Here is a 16,114-nt window from a genome sequence, read left to right as displayed (position 1 = left end):
GTCTTCCAGGGGGTACATCAACTCATCTAGGTATTTGCTTAATTTTACAACAGGCTACATAAAATGCACTAGCAAAGTCAGTACACACTAAAGTTTCATACAGACAATGACTTGTTTGTACTGCTCTATATATTATACCCTGAAATGCAAATACAATATTTATAATCCACTCCATTTATTTTATAATTATATGGTAAAAATGAGAAAGTGAGCCATATCTCAGCAATACTGTGCTCTGACACTTTTGTATTTTGATGTCTGACTTTTGTAAGCAAGTAGTTTGTAAGTGAGGTGAAACTTGGGGGTTTGCAAGACAAATCCAACTCCTGAAAGGGGTCCAGTCATCTGGAAAAGTTAAGAGCCACTGGTGTAGACCAAGCCTGAGCATGCAGTGGAAAATCCCATTATCTGTAGGAAAGAACATTTCAAAGATTCCGGGAGAAAGGAATGAGGATCCACAGAGACAAATAAAGTTTCAAGGACCTTTTGGCAGCCTGGCCAACCCCAACACTGAACAATCACGCGTCCAGCCCCCTCCCCCCTCCCCGCGGGCCCTAAATCATGCAATGATCCTAAAACTAATAAATGTGAGGCTCTTCTGTGGCACACTGTATCTGAGCCTTTAGGCTCGCACTCAGGTCATGTTTTCAAGCTTTTCTCCCTAACCAGGAGAGCTAGGAGAAAGGACGGAACAAAAGTTTTCAGAAGTCCAGGGCAAAAATCTGAGAGGATGAGGGGTGGCTAGAGAGGAAGCCAGCTCTGTGCTCACTCTGCAGTGATGGCTCCGGACCCTTGGGACTGGGCCCGTGTCGTGTCAGAGGGGCAACACTATGACCTCATGTGCCAGGACACAATACCACTCGGTTTGGGTACCCTCTCAGAAAGGGGCCCCAGGGCAAACTGAACTGTCCTTTCCCCTTCACCACTGTCTCCAAGCAGCACTGGGGAAAGCGGATTTTCCCAAAAAGCAAGCTTCTCTTGTCATCACAGAACTCCAGGAGCTGGGACTTAGAGGACAACATCGGGTCATGTTGAGAGAGTTGGCCATGCTGCTACTCCAGGCAACAACAGAGGCACTGGGGATAATGTCCCGTCCCTCCGCCCGCTCCCTCCCTCCCCCGCCACTCCTGCTGGTTTCAGAATATTGACGGGGAATGCGGGTGAAATTTTCAAGCTTTATTCTACAACCACCAAGGTTAGAAAATGCCATTTCTTTTTGGGGGATGGGAGGTAGGGTGACTCGATTGCAAGTGAAAAATCAGGATGGGGGGGGGGGCAATTGGTGCCTATATGAGAAAAAGCCTCGAATATCGGGATTGTTCCTATTAAATCGGGACATCTGGTCACCCCAGAGGGAGGAGAGAGTCTCCCAGAATCACATGACTCCAGGAGCTGGGGATTTGAGCAAAACGCCCCAAATGGGGCTATGAAGAGTCGTTTCCCGACGTCGGGAAGTTGAAGGATTAAAAGCATCCAGGAGGAGGAGAGAGATGGCTAAATCTTTGAGTGCCTGGGGAAAACAGGCGGTGTTTATGGAGGGGGGACGGAATAATGAAGGGACCTTCCTGTGCCAGCCCACCCCCCGACCCGGAGTAATAGGAGAGGCGGCTCAGGGCGGGAAGGGAAAGAATCAAACCGCAGCAGAGGAGGGAATTGGGGAACTGCTGCCGGGAGGAAGCGGCTGGCTGCGGGGAAGAGGGGAGCTGAGCCCCGGCTGGGAGTGGGACCGGAGAGACCCCCCCCCCAAGCCGGCTCCGGGGCGGAGCATTGGAGCAGGGTTGAAAGTGGATTAGGAGCCAAAGGAGAAGCTAGACAGTCAAATTGCGAATCACGATCGTGCAGCGAAGGCGGCAGGAGGGTTTTTGATGCGTTGCTGGAGGAGGAGCTGCCGGCGCTCAGCTGCTGCTGCTGGAGTGACCCGGGGCGCTCCTGGCTCCAGCCTCTCCGGAGGACCAAGGTAGGCAGCGCCGCCTGGGATGGGGGATCCGGGCTACCCCGCCGTGCCTCAGTTTCCCCACCCCGGCCACTCGCTCAGGGGACCGAGCCCCCTTCCGTCCCAATAGCGTGATTTCAGATTTTGGTGTAGGGGCAACTTTAACCGCGATTCCAGGGGCTACTTAGGCAGCTGAAAACAAAAAATTTTTTGCAGATAATAATTTAGAAATGAGCTATCTCTGATTCCTATATAAAGAAAGAAAAATAAATATTAGACCCACTCACCTCTAATACTGATTAAATTTTTTTTAAATGCCCTTTGTTACTACCCCTGGAATACAACAACTGAAACAATGGTAGAAAAATCTAGATGACTTTCTATGGCTTAGGCTACTTACTTCTTGCAGTTCACCAAGCTTGGACCACATCATTTAACTTTTGGAAACAGAGTTAGGGCATGGCTCTGTGAGTTTACACTGCACCTGCCTGGGGCTATAGGGGTGTTACCATACTATAAATACTAGACTAGAAACTGACTTTAAACAGGAATGAAATGGACACTTTCAAGTCGCTTTCACGGTATTGACAACCCCAAATGTTCAAAAATCATGAGTCAGGCTCATCAAAAATCGTAAAACTGTCTTAAAAATCATGAGATTATGTAAAAATAATAGATCTGGTGTTCTTTTTATTTGCCTTCTGCTTTTTGAGCCTTTAGGATGCATGGGAGTCACATTTTCAAGCTTTCTCCACAGCCACGAGGGCTAGAAACTTATTTTCTTTAAGACTGAAGGCTGAAATCAATTCATCTCCACTTGGCTCCAGGGCTCTAAGGAAAACAATAATGATCCTGGTGAGACTCATGACAAAACCATGAGCTGGCAGCACGGCTAGTTACTTTCCAGAAGGCTCTTAAACACAACACTGCAGTGATTGAGTTGCAGTTCTCACAGGAGAATATTTAAAACCAAACACGAAGAAAATTCCACATTTTAAAGTTGAGGGAAAAAATTGAGTCTTCTGAGCTCTATCAGGGCCACTGCAGGCAGGAAAAGAAAATAAACAGGCACCGGAGCCCTGGGCAGCTTTTCCTCTTGAAGAAAAGTTGGAGGATCAAATCTTCCAGTCCTTAATCAGGTAAAACTTCTCTTGCCATCAGCACCTGCACTCACAGATATTAATATGTGCTCATTAACTATACACTTCATACTTAACTATCTTATCCAGGGCTACACATTTTATACGCATTGGCTCAGAGACTGCCTCTTCTGACATATTCTGAACATTGCTGAGCACACAGATGGTGCCCAGCGAATAATACAAATCATGACAATAATCAGCAGGACAGGGGTGTTTGGCCCAAATGCAGTGACCAATAACAGCAGGGAAGCATCTCCTTCAATGTCTGGTTGCTCCTGGAGACAGACCCAATCAGGGTTTTGATTACTGGAATGTGTAATGTAAGGGTTTTTAAATAGACTGTGCGTTTTCTGAAATGCGATGTTTCCAATACCACTGATTCTTATAGAGGAAAGAAAAGATTTATTCTGTGGTGATTTTTCCCTGTGGATGTTTTATTTCTGTGTTTGCAATCGGGGTATTACTGTACTGTCAAACTCAAGAGAAATCCTGTTTACCAGGAGAAAAAAAGAAAATCAACTTTATGGACTCTGTGGATGCAATTTCTGTTGTTTGTTCTGGATTTGGCCTGAATACACCTGAACCCTCCTCTCCCCCCCAACTCACCTCCCCTTCCTGTTTCACAGGCTCATCTAAGATTTCCAGATCCTTACTGTGATCGCCATCCCTTTCTTATCTTAATCACCCTGCCTCTGTAAGCAAAATACGGACTCCTTGTCTCAGGGGCACAAGCTGAGAGCAGCGAACTCTCATTCCACACTCAGGGTATGTCTACACTGTGGGTTCCACAGTGTTCGATCCCAGATGGGTCAACACCAATAATCTACATCCCCGAAAGGAGTAAGGTTGCATCGACAGCACCATGACGCCGCCGCGGTATGGCAATGTAAGTACGTCGACGGAAGATACGTAGCTTGCGTATCTCCCATCGACCGCCGGCGGCAATGTAGACCAGGCCTCAGGATGCTCTGCAGTTAAGAGCTCTGCCTGGGCCTAGGACATGAGCCTGGATCAGGCCTCCTGTACGAAATTTAAGATGGGGCTAGAGCCCCACCTTGCCCCTCCAAATGGTGCCTCTGCCAATGGCCCCGCCTCTGCTCCTCACTCCAGGGACAGTCCGCCCCCCACCCTAATTATCCCCATCCCTTGCTTCAGCAACTGAGCCCCCTTCTGTCCCAATTACCCCTCATTCTGGGGACCAAGCCCCCTTCTGCCCCACTGCCCCCTAATTGCCCCCAGCCCAACTTCTCTGGCACAACACTCAGGTCTGGTCTACACTGCCATACCACGGCCTCTTCACTGCGACCCCTTTCGGGAAGGTGGATTAATGGCATCAACCAGCAGCCTCTAGACGACTCCTACAATTGATTCCACTGCACCGACTGCCACAGAGCCAGCAGCGTAGACATACTCGCAGCAAAAGTTTGAACAACAGATCCTGTGTGTTAAGAGTCAATGTAGTATAGAAAAATGAAGATAGCCCTGAGAAACACCTGACAAGTACAGCTTCCTATCACTTGAAGATACAGAACTGTGCATTGTAAGGAATGACTGGTAACTGATATGGAAATATCAACATTTTCTGTGATCAGTATGTGGTATTAGATTATGAACTAAATTCTTTGCATGCTCTCTTCTGCGTGATTTTTTTTATAGTCTTAAAGGTTAAAACAAAATTCAGAATATATTATTTTAATACCGTTGACTTAATATATCAACATGTCAGTGCCTTGTTTTGTTAATCTTGAGAGCAGCTGAGACAAATGTAAATGATATTATCTAATAGTTTTCACACCATTTTGTCATGGCTTAATAATACCCCTACCAACCATGAAAAATGGTGAAACTGTAAACATGCAGTTTTATGTTTGATGCACAGCTGCAGCAGTTAGTGCTGTTCCCTGGGTGCTGCTAACTGAACTGATGCAAATATACAGAGATGTCCTTGCAGAATTGCATATTACACAAGCTGCTCAAAACACCTATGTTAACTTTAGCTCCACTGAAATCAGAAAAAATCTTATGACAAATTAGAGAGGATAATATAATATAATTAATATAAAAGTCCAGATTTAAGGGGACCTGCGCAGTCTCCACTCACAAGTATTGACCAGACACCAAAAGTCTAGTTACCACAATTTTCTATCTTCTTCTAGCGTCCTGTAACAAATAAAACCTGAAATTCGCATAACATATCTGTCAAAACAATATATTTGATTGTCTCTTTGAATAACTTTTTTTAGTGCGCAACCACAAGCAGTCGGGAGCAGTCGGCCTTTAAAGAGTTAAGTGCCCAGTCAGCTGGCCTCAACAGTCCGCTACGTAGTTAGTCGCGGCACCCACAGTCGACATCTTTTATCTGGTGGCTAAAGTGTGCGGCAGTCAGACCGGTGCGAGGTGAAATGGTGGAACCCGAAAAGAAAAAGATTCGAAGTCTGTGCTCTTTTAAAGACAAGTGGTTGCAACTCCCAGAGTATCAGAATTGGCTTACAAAGGCAAGTGAAGACGCAGGATATTGTTCTATTTGTCGCGTTCAATTCACGGTTAAGTATGATTCCGTAAGAGCTATCAAGAATCATGCAGCGACAGCAGGTCACAAAATCAAAGAACGAGCACAGGTACAGTCCGGTACTATCGATAAATTCTTCATAAAGAGTGATACCTCCGAAGAACAACACATGTGCGCAGCTGAATTGCTTTTAACATATCATGGAGTTAAATATCACCACAGCTACCATTCTCAAGATTGTGGAAATAAGCTGTACCGCTCCATTTTCACTGATTCCAAGATAGCTTCCAAAATTCACTGTGGAAGGACAAAAGCAGAGACTTTGATCAAGAATGTATTAGCACCCCATTCATTAAAACTGGCTGTGCAAGACATTGGATCAACGTCGTTCTCAATAGTAACAGGTGCTTCTAATAAAGGGAACACAAAATTATTCCCGGTTGCTATCCGTTACTTTAATAAAGATAAAGGAAGCTGCACGTGTATCATAGACTTTTTCGAAGATGTAGACGAAACATCAGAGGCAATCGCAAACAACTTAAGAAGTTGTCTTCAAAGTGTCGGTCTGATACCTAATAAAATTGTGGCATATGGAGCAGACAACACATCTGTCAGTTTTGGAAAACACAAGTCTGTTTTCATGCACCTAAAACGAATGTTGGATTTACCGAACCTTCTGCCAGGGCATTGCAGTGCTTACATAGTACACAATACAGCGAAACATGGCTTGCAAATGCTCTCTTACGATGTAGAGCACTTGGTCATCAAGGTTTTCAGTGAATTCTCGTCCCGTGCAAAGAATATTAGTGAACTTAAAGAGTTCTTTGACTTCGTGGAGACAGAATATTCAGAAATCTTACGTCATATACCTACATGTTTTCTGACCCTTTTCACTGCCATAGACAGGTTACTGAAGAATTGGCCTGCACTCAAGTCTTACTTTGTGAGCAAAGGAGAGGAAAACGTGTGTCGCGCAATATGGGCCTTTCTTTCTGAGCAAGAGGACGCAGTGTCCGACAATGAAACTATTACACTTCCTGAGCTGTACATCTACTTTGTGCACAACATTATGAGCCAATTTACCAACACCATAAAGATTCTTGAAAGTGATTACATTCAGGTAACTGAACTTTATGCTACGTTCAATAAGCTGAGAAAAGAGATTCAAAATCAACAAAAGAGAGGCTTCTATGGGGACAAGGTGACCCAGTTCTTGAAGAAACTACCGCCTAACAAGCAGAATACATTTGTCAGAGATGCCCAACGAGCTTACACACGCATGGTACAGTACCTGGAAAAGTGGTTTGATTTCAGCAAAACCTCTTTTTATAAGTTGTGTGCACCACTCAATCTGGACAGACCTCTTGAGCTAGACAAATTGTGTGCTTTGACTACACACTTGGACATTCAAGTGGACGAACATGAATTATTTACAGAAATGGGTACATTGAATGATGTGCTACCAACCCTAAAGAGTTCGACAAAGGATGCTGAATCAACACTGTGTCAGCAGCAGCAAGAGCTCCGCAGTCGAATCAGTGTCTGTGAGGTATGGGTAGAATTCTTTAAGCGCTGTGAGGCCCCGAACTTACTTAAAATTATACAACATGTGCTTGCTGTACCTCCCAACAACGCATTTGTGGAACGCATTTTCAGTGTTATGAAGAGCTTGTGGACTGGGGAAAGAAATCGGCTCCAAGTAGACGTGGTGAGAGCTGAGTTATTCGTGCTCTTCAACTATAAAATGACATGTGCCGAGTTTGCTGGATTTTTGAAGACAGGAGCCGCCAAGGAGCTTATGGCAGCAGCAAGAAAAGATCAGAAGTATAAGTTTAAGTAATTTCAATTGCCATTCTCACGAGAGTTCTTTGTGGCTATGCTAGGTAGTTTCTTGCCCTGTTTTTGTTTTGTTTTTTAACGTCTCCTGAAGTATAAAGAGAATACAAAGTTGTAAGAAATGATTATGCAGCATCTGGTGACATGTCCAAAAATTTAAAACTTGGCACCTAACTGTATATTAAAACGCACAGAAAAAAGCAGCCTGGTTTTCAGAGATTTTTGTGCCTGTTCAGCACGACTGAAGACCTACTTAGCTTTATTAAAGTGTCCAATTGAAATGCCTCATTTTAGGCAGTGAGGTTTAAAAGGTTTTATCCAGACCATAGTCTTTACCTTTAGACTTGATAAACGATTTGATTTCAATATACCTTTATGAATTCTGTTCTAATTTTTTTATGCCTGGAAAATTGTAATTAAAAATCTACTTGGGTTTGTGCAAATACTATTGCACAGATCAGATCGAATCAAACAGTAAAACCTCACCATCATTTTCCTGGTACTATGTTACCAGGCTCTAATTTAATTATAAATCAATGGGGAGATTAAGGCTGCAGTGCTGTAAGATCTCTTATGTAGCCACTCGGTGTTAATGGTAGAGTGCTCTCCCGTCAGTATAATTAAACCGCCCCAATGAGCTATGGTATCTATGTTGGTGGGAGAAGGTCTCCCACCAACATAGCGCTGGGCACACTACCACTTATGCTGGTGAAACGTACGTTGCTCAGGGATGTGGTTTTTTTCCCACATGCCTGAGCAACATAAATTTTGCTGACATCAGTGGTAGTGTAGACCTGGTCTTAGGGAAATTAGGAAAAGTTGAATAGCATTGTACATTGAAAGATAGAGAATGGGAAAGCTGAGTGTTAAAAGGCTCCGAGTGTGCTAACTATGCTTCTTTTTCTGAGTCAGAGCCCAACCGCTGTGTCCCGAGTGGGCGGGCAGGCAGGCTCCCTGTCAGCTCCTTCCAGCCTGGCTCTGCAAGCAGCAGGTGAGTGGCGGGGGAAAGGGGTGGGCAGAGCAAGTGATGAAGTGTGGGGGGAGAGGAGCAAGCGGAGGGGAAGAGGTGGGGCAAGGGGCGGGACCTCGGCCGGGAGAGGCAGGACCTCGGGGACGGGGCAGGAGTGTCTGGTTTTCAGCAATTAAAAAATCGGCAACCCTACAAAGGACGATCAGATACTTTCCAGACTATTTGTAACCAAGGAGGATGTTAAAAAAAAAATTACTAGTGATAAACTTTTAAAAATCAGCTGGCCCAGATAACATACACGCAAAAGTCCTAAAAGAGTTGAGTGAGGAGATCTGTGGCCCACTGTCATTCACTTATAATAAATCTTGGAACACTGGGGAAAAATCCAGAAGACTGGAAGAGAGCTAATGTTGTGCCAATATTTTAAAAAGAGCAAGTTGGATGCCCTGGGTAATTATAGGCTGGTTCCTCTGATAGGGTACCCTGTCATCAATCCTGGGCAGAATAAGGGAATGGAAGATAAAGTCTGATAAAAATTAAAGAATGGGATATAGCTAATGCCAGGCAGCATGGTTTTTGTGGAAAATGGGTCTTGTCAAACAAATCTGATTTCATTCTTTGATGAGATTACGAGTTGGATCAAAAAAGGTAACTGCGTAGATGTAATAGAGGTAGACTTTGGTAAGGTATTTGATTTAGTACTGTCCAACATTTTGATTTAAAATTCAGCACCATACAAATATTCGTTAAGCAAACACTAAATGGATTTAAAAACTGGTTGACTGATAGATCTCAGTCATTAATGGAGAATCTTCATTGAGTGATGGTGTTTCTAGTGACGTTCTGCAAGGATCAGTCCAGCGCTTTTATTTCATTAATGATCTAGAAGTAAATACAAAATCACTGCTGATAAAATGTGCTGGTGACTCGAAGATTGGTAAGGGGTAATAATGATGAGGACAGAACAGTTATACAGAGTGATCTGGATTCAATGGTGCCAAATGCAAAGCCATACTGGGAACAAGGAAGGCAGACCTTACCCAGAATGAGGAACTGTATCCTGGAAAGCAGTGGCTTTGAAAAGGATTTATGGGTCAGTGGATGAGCAACTCAGCGTGAGCTCCCAGTGTGATGCTGTGGCAAAAAGGGCTAATGCGACCCTTGGATGTATAAACAGGAGAGTAGCAAGGAGCAGCAGGAAAGTGATTTCACCTGTGTATGTGGCATTGGTGAGATCGATACTGGGACACTGCATCCGGTTCTGGGGTCAGCGTTTTTAAAAGGGTGTTGAAAAATTGGAGCAGGTGCAGAGAAGAGCCACAAAAATGATTTAAAGGCTGGAAAAAATACCATTGAGTGAGAGATTAGGGCTTGTCTAAACACGTAATTAATCTAGAATAAAGTGGTGTATATGGGTGGGGGTTTGGGGGGAGAGGGAGGATTTAAAATGGATTAACTATTGATTAAGTATATGTGTGGACACTCTTATTCCGGAATAAGAGTGCCTTACTCCGAGTTAGCTTAACCCACTTGTGTCCAGGGCTGGGATGGCCGGGAGGCTGCAGATTGGGAATGAGGGGCACTGGCAGAGCTGTCTCCGGGGGACACTTTGACAGATGCAGCCTGGTTCTAGCCAGGACTCTTGGCCTCTCTCTCTCCCATGAGTCCCTGCAGCACCCCCAGCTGGCCCTTGGGTCTGTACCCCTTCCATATCCCTGCCATCTCCCCTCTCAGACCCTACTTTCCATAGAGCAGCAGTTCTCAGCCAGGGATACGCGTACCCCTGGGGGTACGCAGGGGTCTTCCAGGGGGTACATCAACTCATCTAGATATCTGCCTAGTTTTACAAGAGGCTACATAAAAAGCACTAGCGAAGTTCGTACAAACTAAAATTTCATACAGCCAGTGACTTGTTTGTACTGCTCTATATACTGTACTATGCACTGAAATGTAAGTACAATATTTATATTCTAGTTGATTTATTTCATAATCATATGGTCAAAATGCGAAAGTGAGCCATGTCTCAGTAACAGTGTGCTGGGACCCTTTTGTATTTTTGTGTCTGATTTTGTAAGCAAGTAGTTTATAAGTGAGGTGAAACTTGAGGGTACACAAGACAAATCCGACTCCTGAAAGGGGTACAATAGTCTGGAAAGGTTGAGAGCCACTGGACTGGAGGGTCCCAGGCCCGGCTCCATGCTGACGTGTTTGGCTCTTCCCCAGGTCACAGTGGGTGTGAATGGCAAGAAAGTGACCTCAGAGAAGATGGCATCCCCTGGGGCATTATGGGAATATCCTGGCTCCCAACTAGAGCAGCTGCAGCCCCATCCTGAGTGTGTGTCCCAGGAAGAGCTGCCATGTGTCCCCAGAGAGGCACCCCAGCCCCTTCAGGAAATAGGTAATAAGCAGAGTATGGGGCAGAGTGGGGGGGCTGACAAGGGACAGGGAGGGGATATGGGGGGCACAGGATAATTCATGAGTCTGCTGGAGTCAGTGCAGGGAGGGGATGTGACTGGCCAGCCTCGTTCCCCACCCTCGAGCAGGGCGTCTCCCCCTTTGTCTGTGTACAGGATTGGGGCCCCGTCATGCCAGGAGCTGTTCAGACACCTGATGACCTAGACTGAGATCCCGTTACGCTGGGCACTGCACACATGCAGTCCCTGCCCTGGGACGCTCTTGTCTAAACAGACAAAAGGTGGGAGGGAATATAGAGGGAGGCAGTGACGTATCCAGGCTCACCTGGCAGCTCAGTGGTGGAGCCAGGAAATGAACCCAGGCCTCCTGAGTCCCACCCCAGTGCCTGCCCCATTAGCCCAGGCTGCATCTCCCCTGCCTTTCCTCCCAACTGACCCTCCCTTGTCCCCAGCCACCATGGATCCTGCCCTTGCTGCGCAGTGGAGGCCTGGGCGCCAGGCACCAGGGCCATCGCTGACCTATGTCAGCTACCAGCTGAGCTGCACCCAGCTTTGTTCCCTCCTTCCAACGTTTCCAGTGCCACTACCTGAGCCGGACTCCTATCCCTCACCCTCGCTGGAGACAGGGGGAGGGTCCCTGGAGCAGCCAGCACTGAGTGGGGAGCCCCGGGTGCCAGTGCGGTTTGAGGACGTGTCCGTGACCTTCACGGAGGCCGAGTGGGAGCTGCTGGATGAGAAGCAGAGGGACCTGTACCGGGACATCATGCTGATGAACTACTGGAGCCTGCGGGCGCTGGGTAAGGGGGCTGCGCGTCTCAGGGGAAGTTGGGGCCAACTCTGGGTGCCTGGAATTCAGCCCCGGGAAGCCAGCAGCCCGGGGAGAGACTAAAGGCTCTGTGTGTTCAGTTTGTCCCAGAGGAGGTGGAGAGGTGATGTGATCCCGGTCTATAAGCACCGACGTGAGGAGGGGTTGCTGGGAGCAGAGGGCTCTTTAAGCTCCAGACAAAGGCAGAGCTAGATCCACTGGCCGGGAGCTGAAGGGAGACACATTCAGCCTGGGAATAAGGAGCCCGTGTTTACCAGGGAAGGGAATGAACCATTGGGAGAGCTCCCCTTGAGCCGGGTGGATTCCCTCCCCCTCAGGAGAGATGGGGCGTCTCTCTCATAGCTCGGCTCTAGCACAGCCAGGAGTACTGGGCCAGAGGCAGGAATCGCTGGAGGAGATTCTCTGGCCGAGTTAGGCAGGAGGCCAGGCTGAGTGGGCACATCCTTCAAGTCCCTTTATTTCTAGGGGTCAGCCCCTCCCAACCCCCCATGCTCAGTGTCCATTACAGAGAGGCTGTCACTTCCCATCTAAAAGGAGATCCAGGAATGGACCTGCCTGGTGCAAATCCCCCTTCCCAGGAACTCCCTGGGGGTGCCATGTCTGCCTGTCCTTGTTCATATGTGGCTTTTGGGGAGGGGCTCTGGTACCGGCCCTTGGCCAGGCTGTCGTCGGGATGGGGAGAATGGATGTACTACCCTGTCCATCCCCTACTGCCACAACACACCCATACCCTGGCTGGGAACATGGCTTCCCTGTCCCACCATTCCCAGTGGGTCCCAGATGCTGCTTCGCTCCCATGGGAATCGCACTTCCCCCTGTGCCGAGAACCCCACCCACATCACCTCCGTCCTTTCTCTCCCCCACGCACAGGATTCCACGTTTCCAAGCCAGATGTGATCACCCGCCTGGAGCAAGGGCAGGCGCCGTGGGTCCCAGATCCCCCTCCCGTCCCTAAAAAGGGCCACACTAAAGGTAAGAAACATTGGATCAACTCAGACCCACCAAAATCTTGAGTACAGAGCTGGGATGCAGCTCTTCCACTCGTATTCCATCCCCAGCTGGTTCCTCCAGAGAGGCTGTCATGCCCCCAGCCGCCTCTCCAGAGCGAGCCAGCCCTGCTGCAAAGGGGCGTTGTAGCTAGATTGGGGTGAATTTTGGGGGGTGAGTATGATTTTTTTTACTGAAAAATGCATTTTTTGTGGCTCCAAAACTATTCCTGAATTTGGGTTGAATTCAGTTAGTCGTTTCAGCTGAAAAAAACAATGAAAACACTTTTTAAAAAAAATCTAAAGGTTTTGTGTTGACCATTTTGAAATGTTTCATTTCTACTTTTTTCAAGTTTGTCCGATTAAAAAAAAAAAAAAAAAAAAAAGAGTGAAAAACACCCAAAAACAACACAATTGAAACATTTTTTTAAAAAATCCATTTTAAGTCAAGCAAAAGGTTTCAGTTGATCTGAAACAAAAACAATTTCAAGTTCTTCAGTTTGAACAAATTTTTGAAAAAATTTTTTTTGTTCAGCCCGTGAACCATAAAATCAGTTTTTCACTCAGCTCTAATTATAATCTTACAATTTTGATTCCACAGTTGGGAACGGCTCAGCGTTTGCAGGGAAATCCTTTTTACACAGTTTGGAGAGAATCAAGGACTGTGTGAGCACAGAGCCAGGAACCAACTACTCAATGGAAATTCCTGAGCTGTGTCTAATGGAAATTCCTGAGCTGTGTCCGATAACAGTTCATTCTCTGTCCACCGTAAAAACGGCGTGCCGTATCCCCTTTGAATTATTATCGTATGATTAACTGAGATCAGAGCCCCGTTGTGCCAGGGGCTGCATAGACACATCGTACCTGGGATCAGGCCACTGGGCACTGCTGAGATATACAGTGAGAGACCGTCCCTGCCACAGAGAGTTTACCATCTAAATAGACAATACGAAAGGAAGGATTATTTTCCTGGTTTTATAGGTGGGGAACTGAGACGTAGAGAGAGAGTCAGCGCCCTGGCATTAAAAGAAAATAACTTGTGATGGAGCTGATTTACTAACTACTTTGTACAGTTATATTTTGCAGGTGGTGGCATTGCGCGCCCCTGTCACTCCAGACATTGTGCAGATATTGGCCTGGAAGGCAATGCACTGCCCTAAGAACTGCAGTCTGAGAATGCCACTGCAGGAACAGGAGGGTTGGAATACCATCAAATATATTGGTCTAGTGGCTGTAATTCCTGAATGCCCCCTTCCATGTTTTTCCATTCCACACTGTTTGGGCTGAGTCCAAAAGGCTCACGGGTTTATGTGTGGTTGACCAAGTAGAATCGAAGGTCAAACAATAAGGGACTGAAGCTGGTTTCTCTGACCCACTATGGATGTCCCTGTTGTGCTCCCCTTCCCTGTTGAGTCCTGTCCCTGCTGAAAATGACAGCTGGGTAAAGGTAAAAGGTCGGTATTTCACCCCAAAACTATGATTTCCACCCTGGGCACTTCAGTTCAGTCTTCTTCCTAGGCAACTGAAAGAGGATTTGTTTTTATACCATATTCCCTCAGCCCTTTCTCCCAGCATGACAAGACTGTTTAGGTGGCCATCATGGTGGATTTTATTTCCCAGCATGCTTTGTCACAGGGAAGGTTAGTAAAATGACCGCTGTGATGGATGAAGCTTCCCAGTGTGCTACAAAGATGTCGTCTGTCATAATGGTGGAGGGTTCCCAGGACAGGGCAGAGTTAGACAACTCCTCATGACAGGCTTTCCTGTGTTCCAGCTGACGTCAGAGCCACAATGGGTGGCAAGGAGCTGAGGCGGTGGCAGCAAAAAGCTCCTGAGAGGGTGACGCTGTCCCATATCCCCTCCCTACAGCTACCAAGCACATGGGAGCAGCGCCCTCTCTGCCCCAAATGTGGTAAAAGCTTCCTCACCCTCTTGGCCCTGCAGATGCACCAGAGGAGCCATTCTGGGGAGAAGCCATTCCAGTGCAGGGCCTGCGGTCCAGCAAGCACCAGGCCCTGAACGCAGGGGAATGGCCCTACCAGGGCCCCGACGGCAGCCAGATTCTCTGCCAAAGCACCTCCATCACGCACCACTGCGTGGCCCGCTCCTGCACCGTGACTCCCAAAAGTGTCACCAGAAGCTCCACTGTCCTCAAGCACGGGGTCTGCACGGCCAACCGGCCGCATGTTTGCCACCAGTGTGGGAAGAGCTTCGTCTCCAGGTCCAACCTGCAGGCGCATCACCTCAGCCATGCAGGGAAGAAGCCCAACAAGTGCCTCCAGTGCGGGAAAAGCTTCAGCAAGTTCTCCAAGCTCATCAGGCACCAGCGCACCCACACGGGCGAGCGCCCCTTCACGTGTCCTGTGTGCAGGAGGGCCTTCAGCCAGAAGGCGCACCTCAACCAGCACAGGAGACTCCACGTGGCCTGACAACCCAGGTTGGTGCCAGCTGGCTGGTGTGGCACAGCACCGCCTGCTGACAGACGTCAGACACCGAGTAGCTTAGCGCGCGGGTGCAGTTCTGGGAGGAAGGGAGGGCCAAGGTGAGACAACATGGGGCGGTTCTGCTCCATTGCTGGGCAGAGATGCCACCAAGACCTGATCCCAAGTGATATTCCATGGTGGGATTCTCCAGCCTGCGTTATGCAGGTCAGGCTGGACGGTCACAATGGGCCCTTCTGGCTTTGACATCTATTAATCTGTTACTCAGGGCAGAGACTCTCCTCCTGTGATTCCTGCATCCAACCCATGTCTTGTGGGTGAGCTAATGCAGAGCTGTTAGGTTTCTTTTGTACTCACTTTCTGAGTTTTAAGGTGTTAGGAGTCACCAATTCCACCCCTTCTTCCTAGCCGTGAGGGCTAGAAAAGGTTTTTTTGTTTGTTTGTTTGTTTTTTAAATTGAAATGTGCTTGTAATCATAGGACTTTGGCATCCTGGGAGTTAAAGCAAACCTCCACATATCATGACTAGTGGTAAGACTGGAACCATTGAAATGCCTATTAACTTCCAGGACTGTTGTGTTGCTGTCAGTAAGGGCTGCGGGTGAAAATGATATATATAGATATGTTGGTTAAGGGCTTTTGCACTGAGGTGAGCTGGGAAACAAAGCCTCAAGTGCACTCCAGGGCCCAGTCGGGCAGGAGCATTGCACGCAGGGCAGTGGGAGTTGTGAAGAGGGAAAGAGAAGAGTTTATAGTGTCGTTCTCATGTGAAATCAATTTAATCAGCAATGCGTTTATATTTACATCATCCTGATTACTAATAAAAATGCTGAACAGTATTGGACCTAAAATTGATCCCTATGGGACCCCAGTAGAAACTTCCCCCACCGTTGCCTTACAATAGTCTATGCAGTTCCCTTTACCAGCCAAACTTGTGATCTCATCAGACAATGAAATCATGTTTGTGTTGTATTTATTTTTCATAAAACCATCTTGACTGGCATTAATTCTATTCCCATTCCTAATTCTTTATCAGCCGAATCCCCTATCAACTTTCC

The 16,114-nt window shown here is 47.1% G+C and overlaps 1 protein-coding gene across 1 annotated transcript in view; it reads left to right on the top strand.

Annotated features, from left to right (window-relative positions):
- Positions 1-15,895, top strand: part of LOC137154825 (zinc finger protein 585A-like) — a 100,346-nt gene extending 84,451 nt beyond the window's left edge. The window contains exon 5 of the mRNA XM_067550677.1: positions 14,873-15,895. Coding sequence (XP_067406778.1) covers positions 14,873-15,045 — 173 coding nt within the window. The 3' untranslated portion in view covers positions 15,046-15,895. The remainder of the gene's footprint in view (positions 1-14,872) is intronic.
- The last annotated feature ends 219 nt before the right edge of the window (positions 15,896-16,114 follow it).

This window comes from Emydura macquarii, unplaced genomic scaffold, assembly GCF_026122565.2.
Source record: "Emydura macquarii macquarii isolate MOO-44397 ecotype Brisbane River unplaced genomic scaffold, CSIRO-AGI_Emac_v2 contig_1305, whole genome shotgun sequence".
Lineage (NCBI taxonomy): Eukaryota > Metazoa > Chordata > Testudines > Chelidae > Emydura > Emydura macquarii.
Note: the sequence above shows the minus strand (reverse complement) of the source record. Positions and strands in the feature narration are given on the sequence as shown.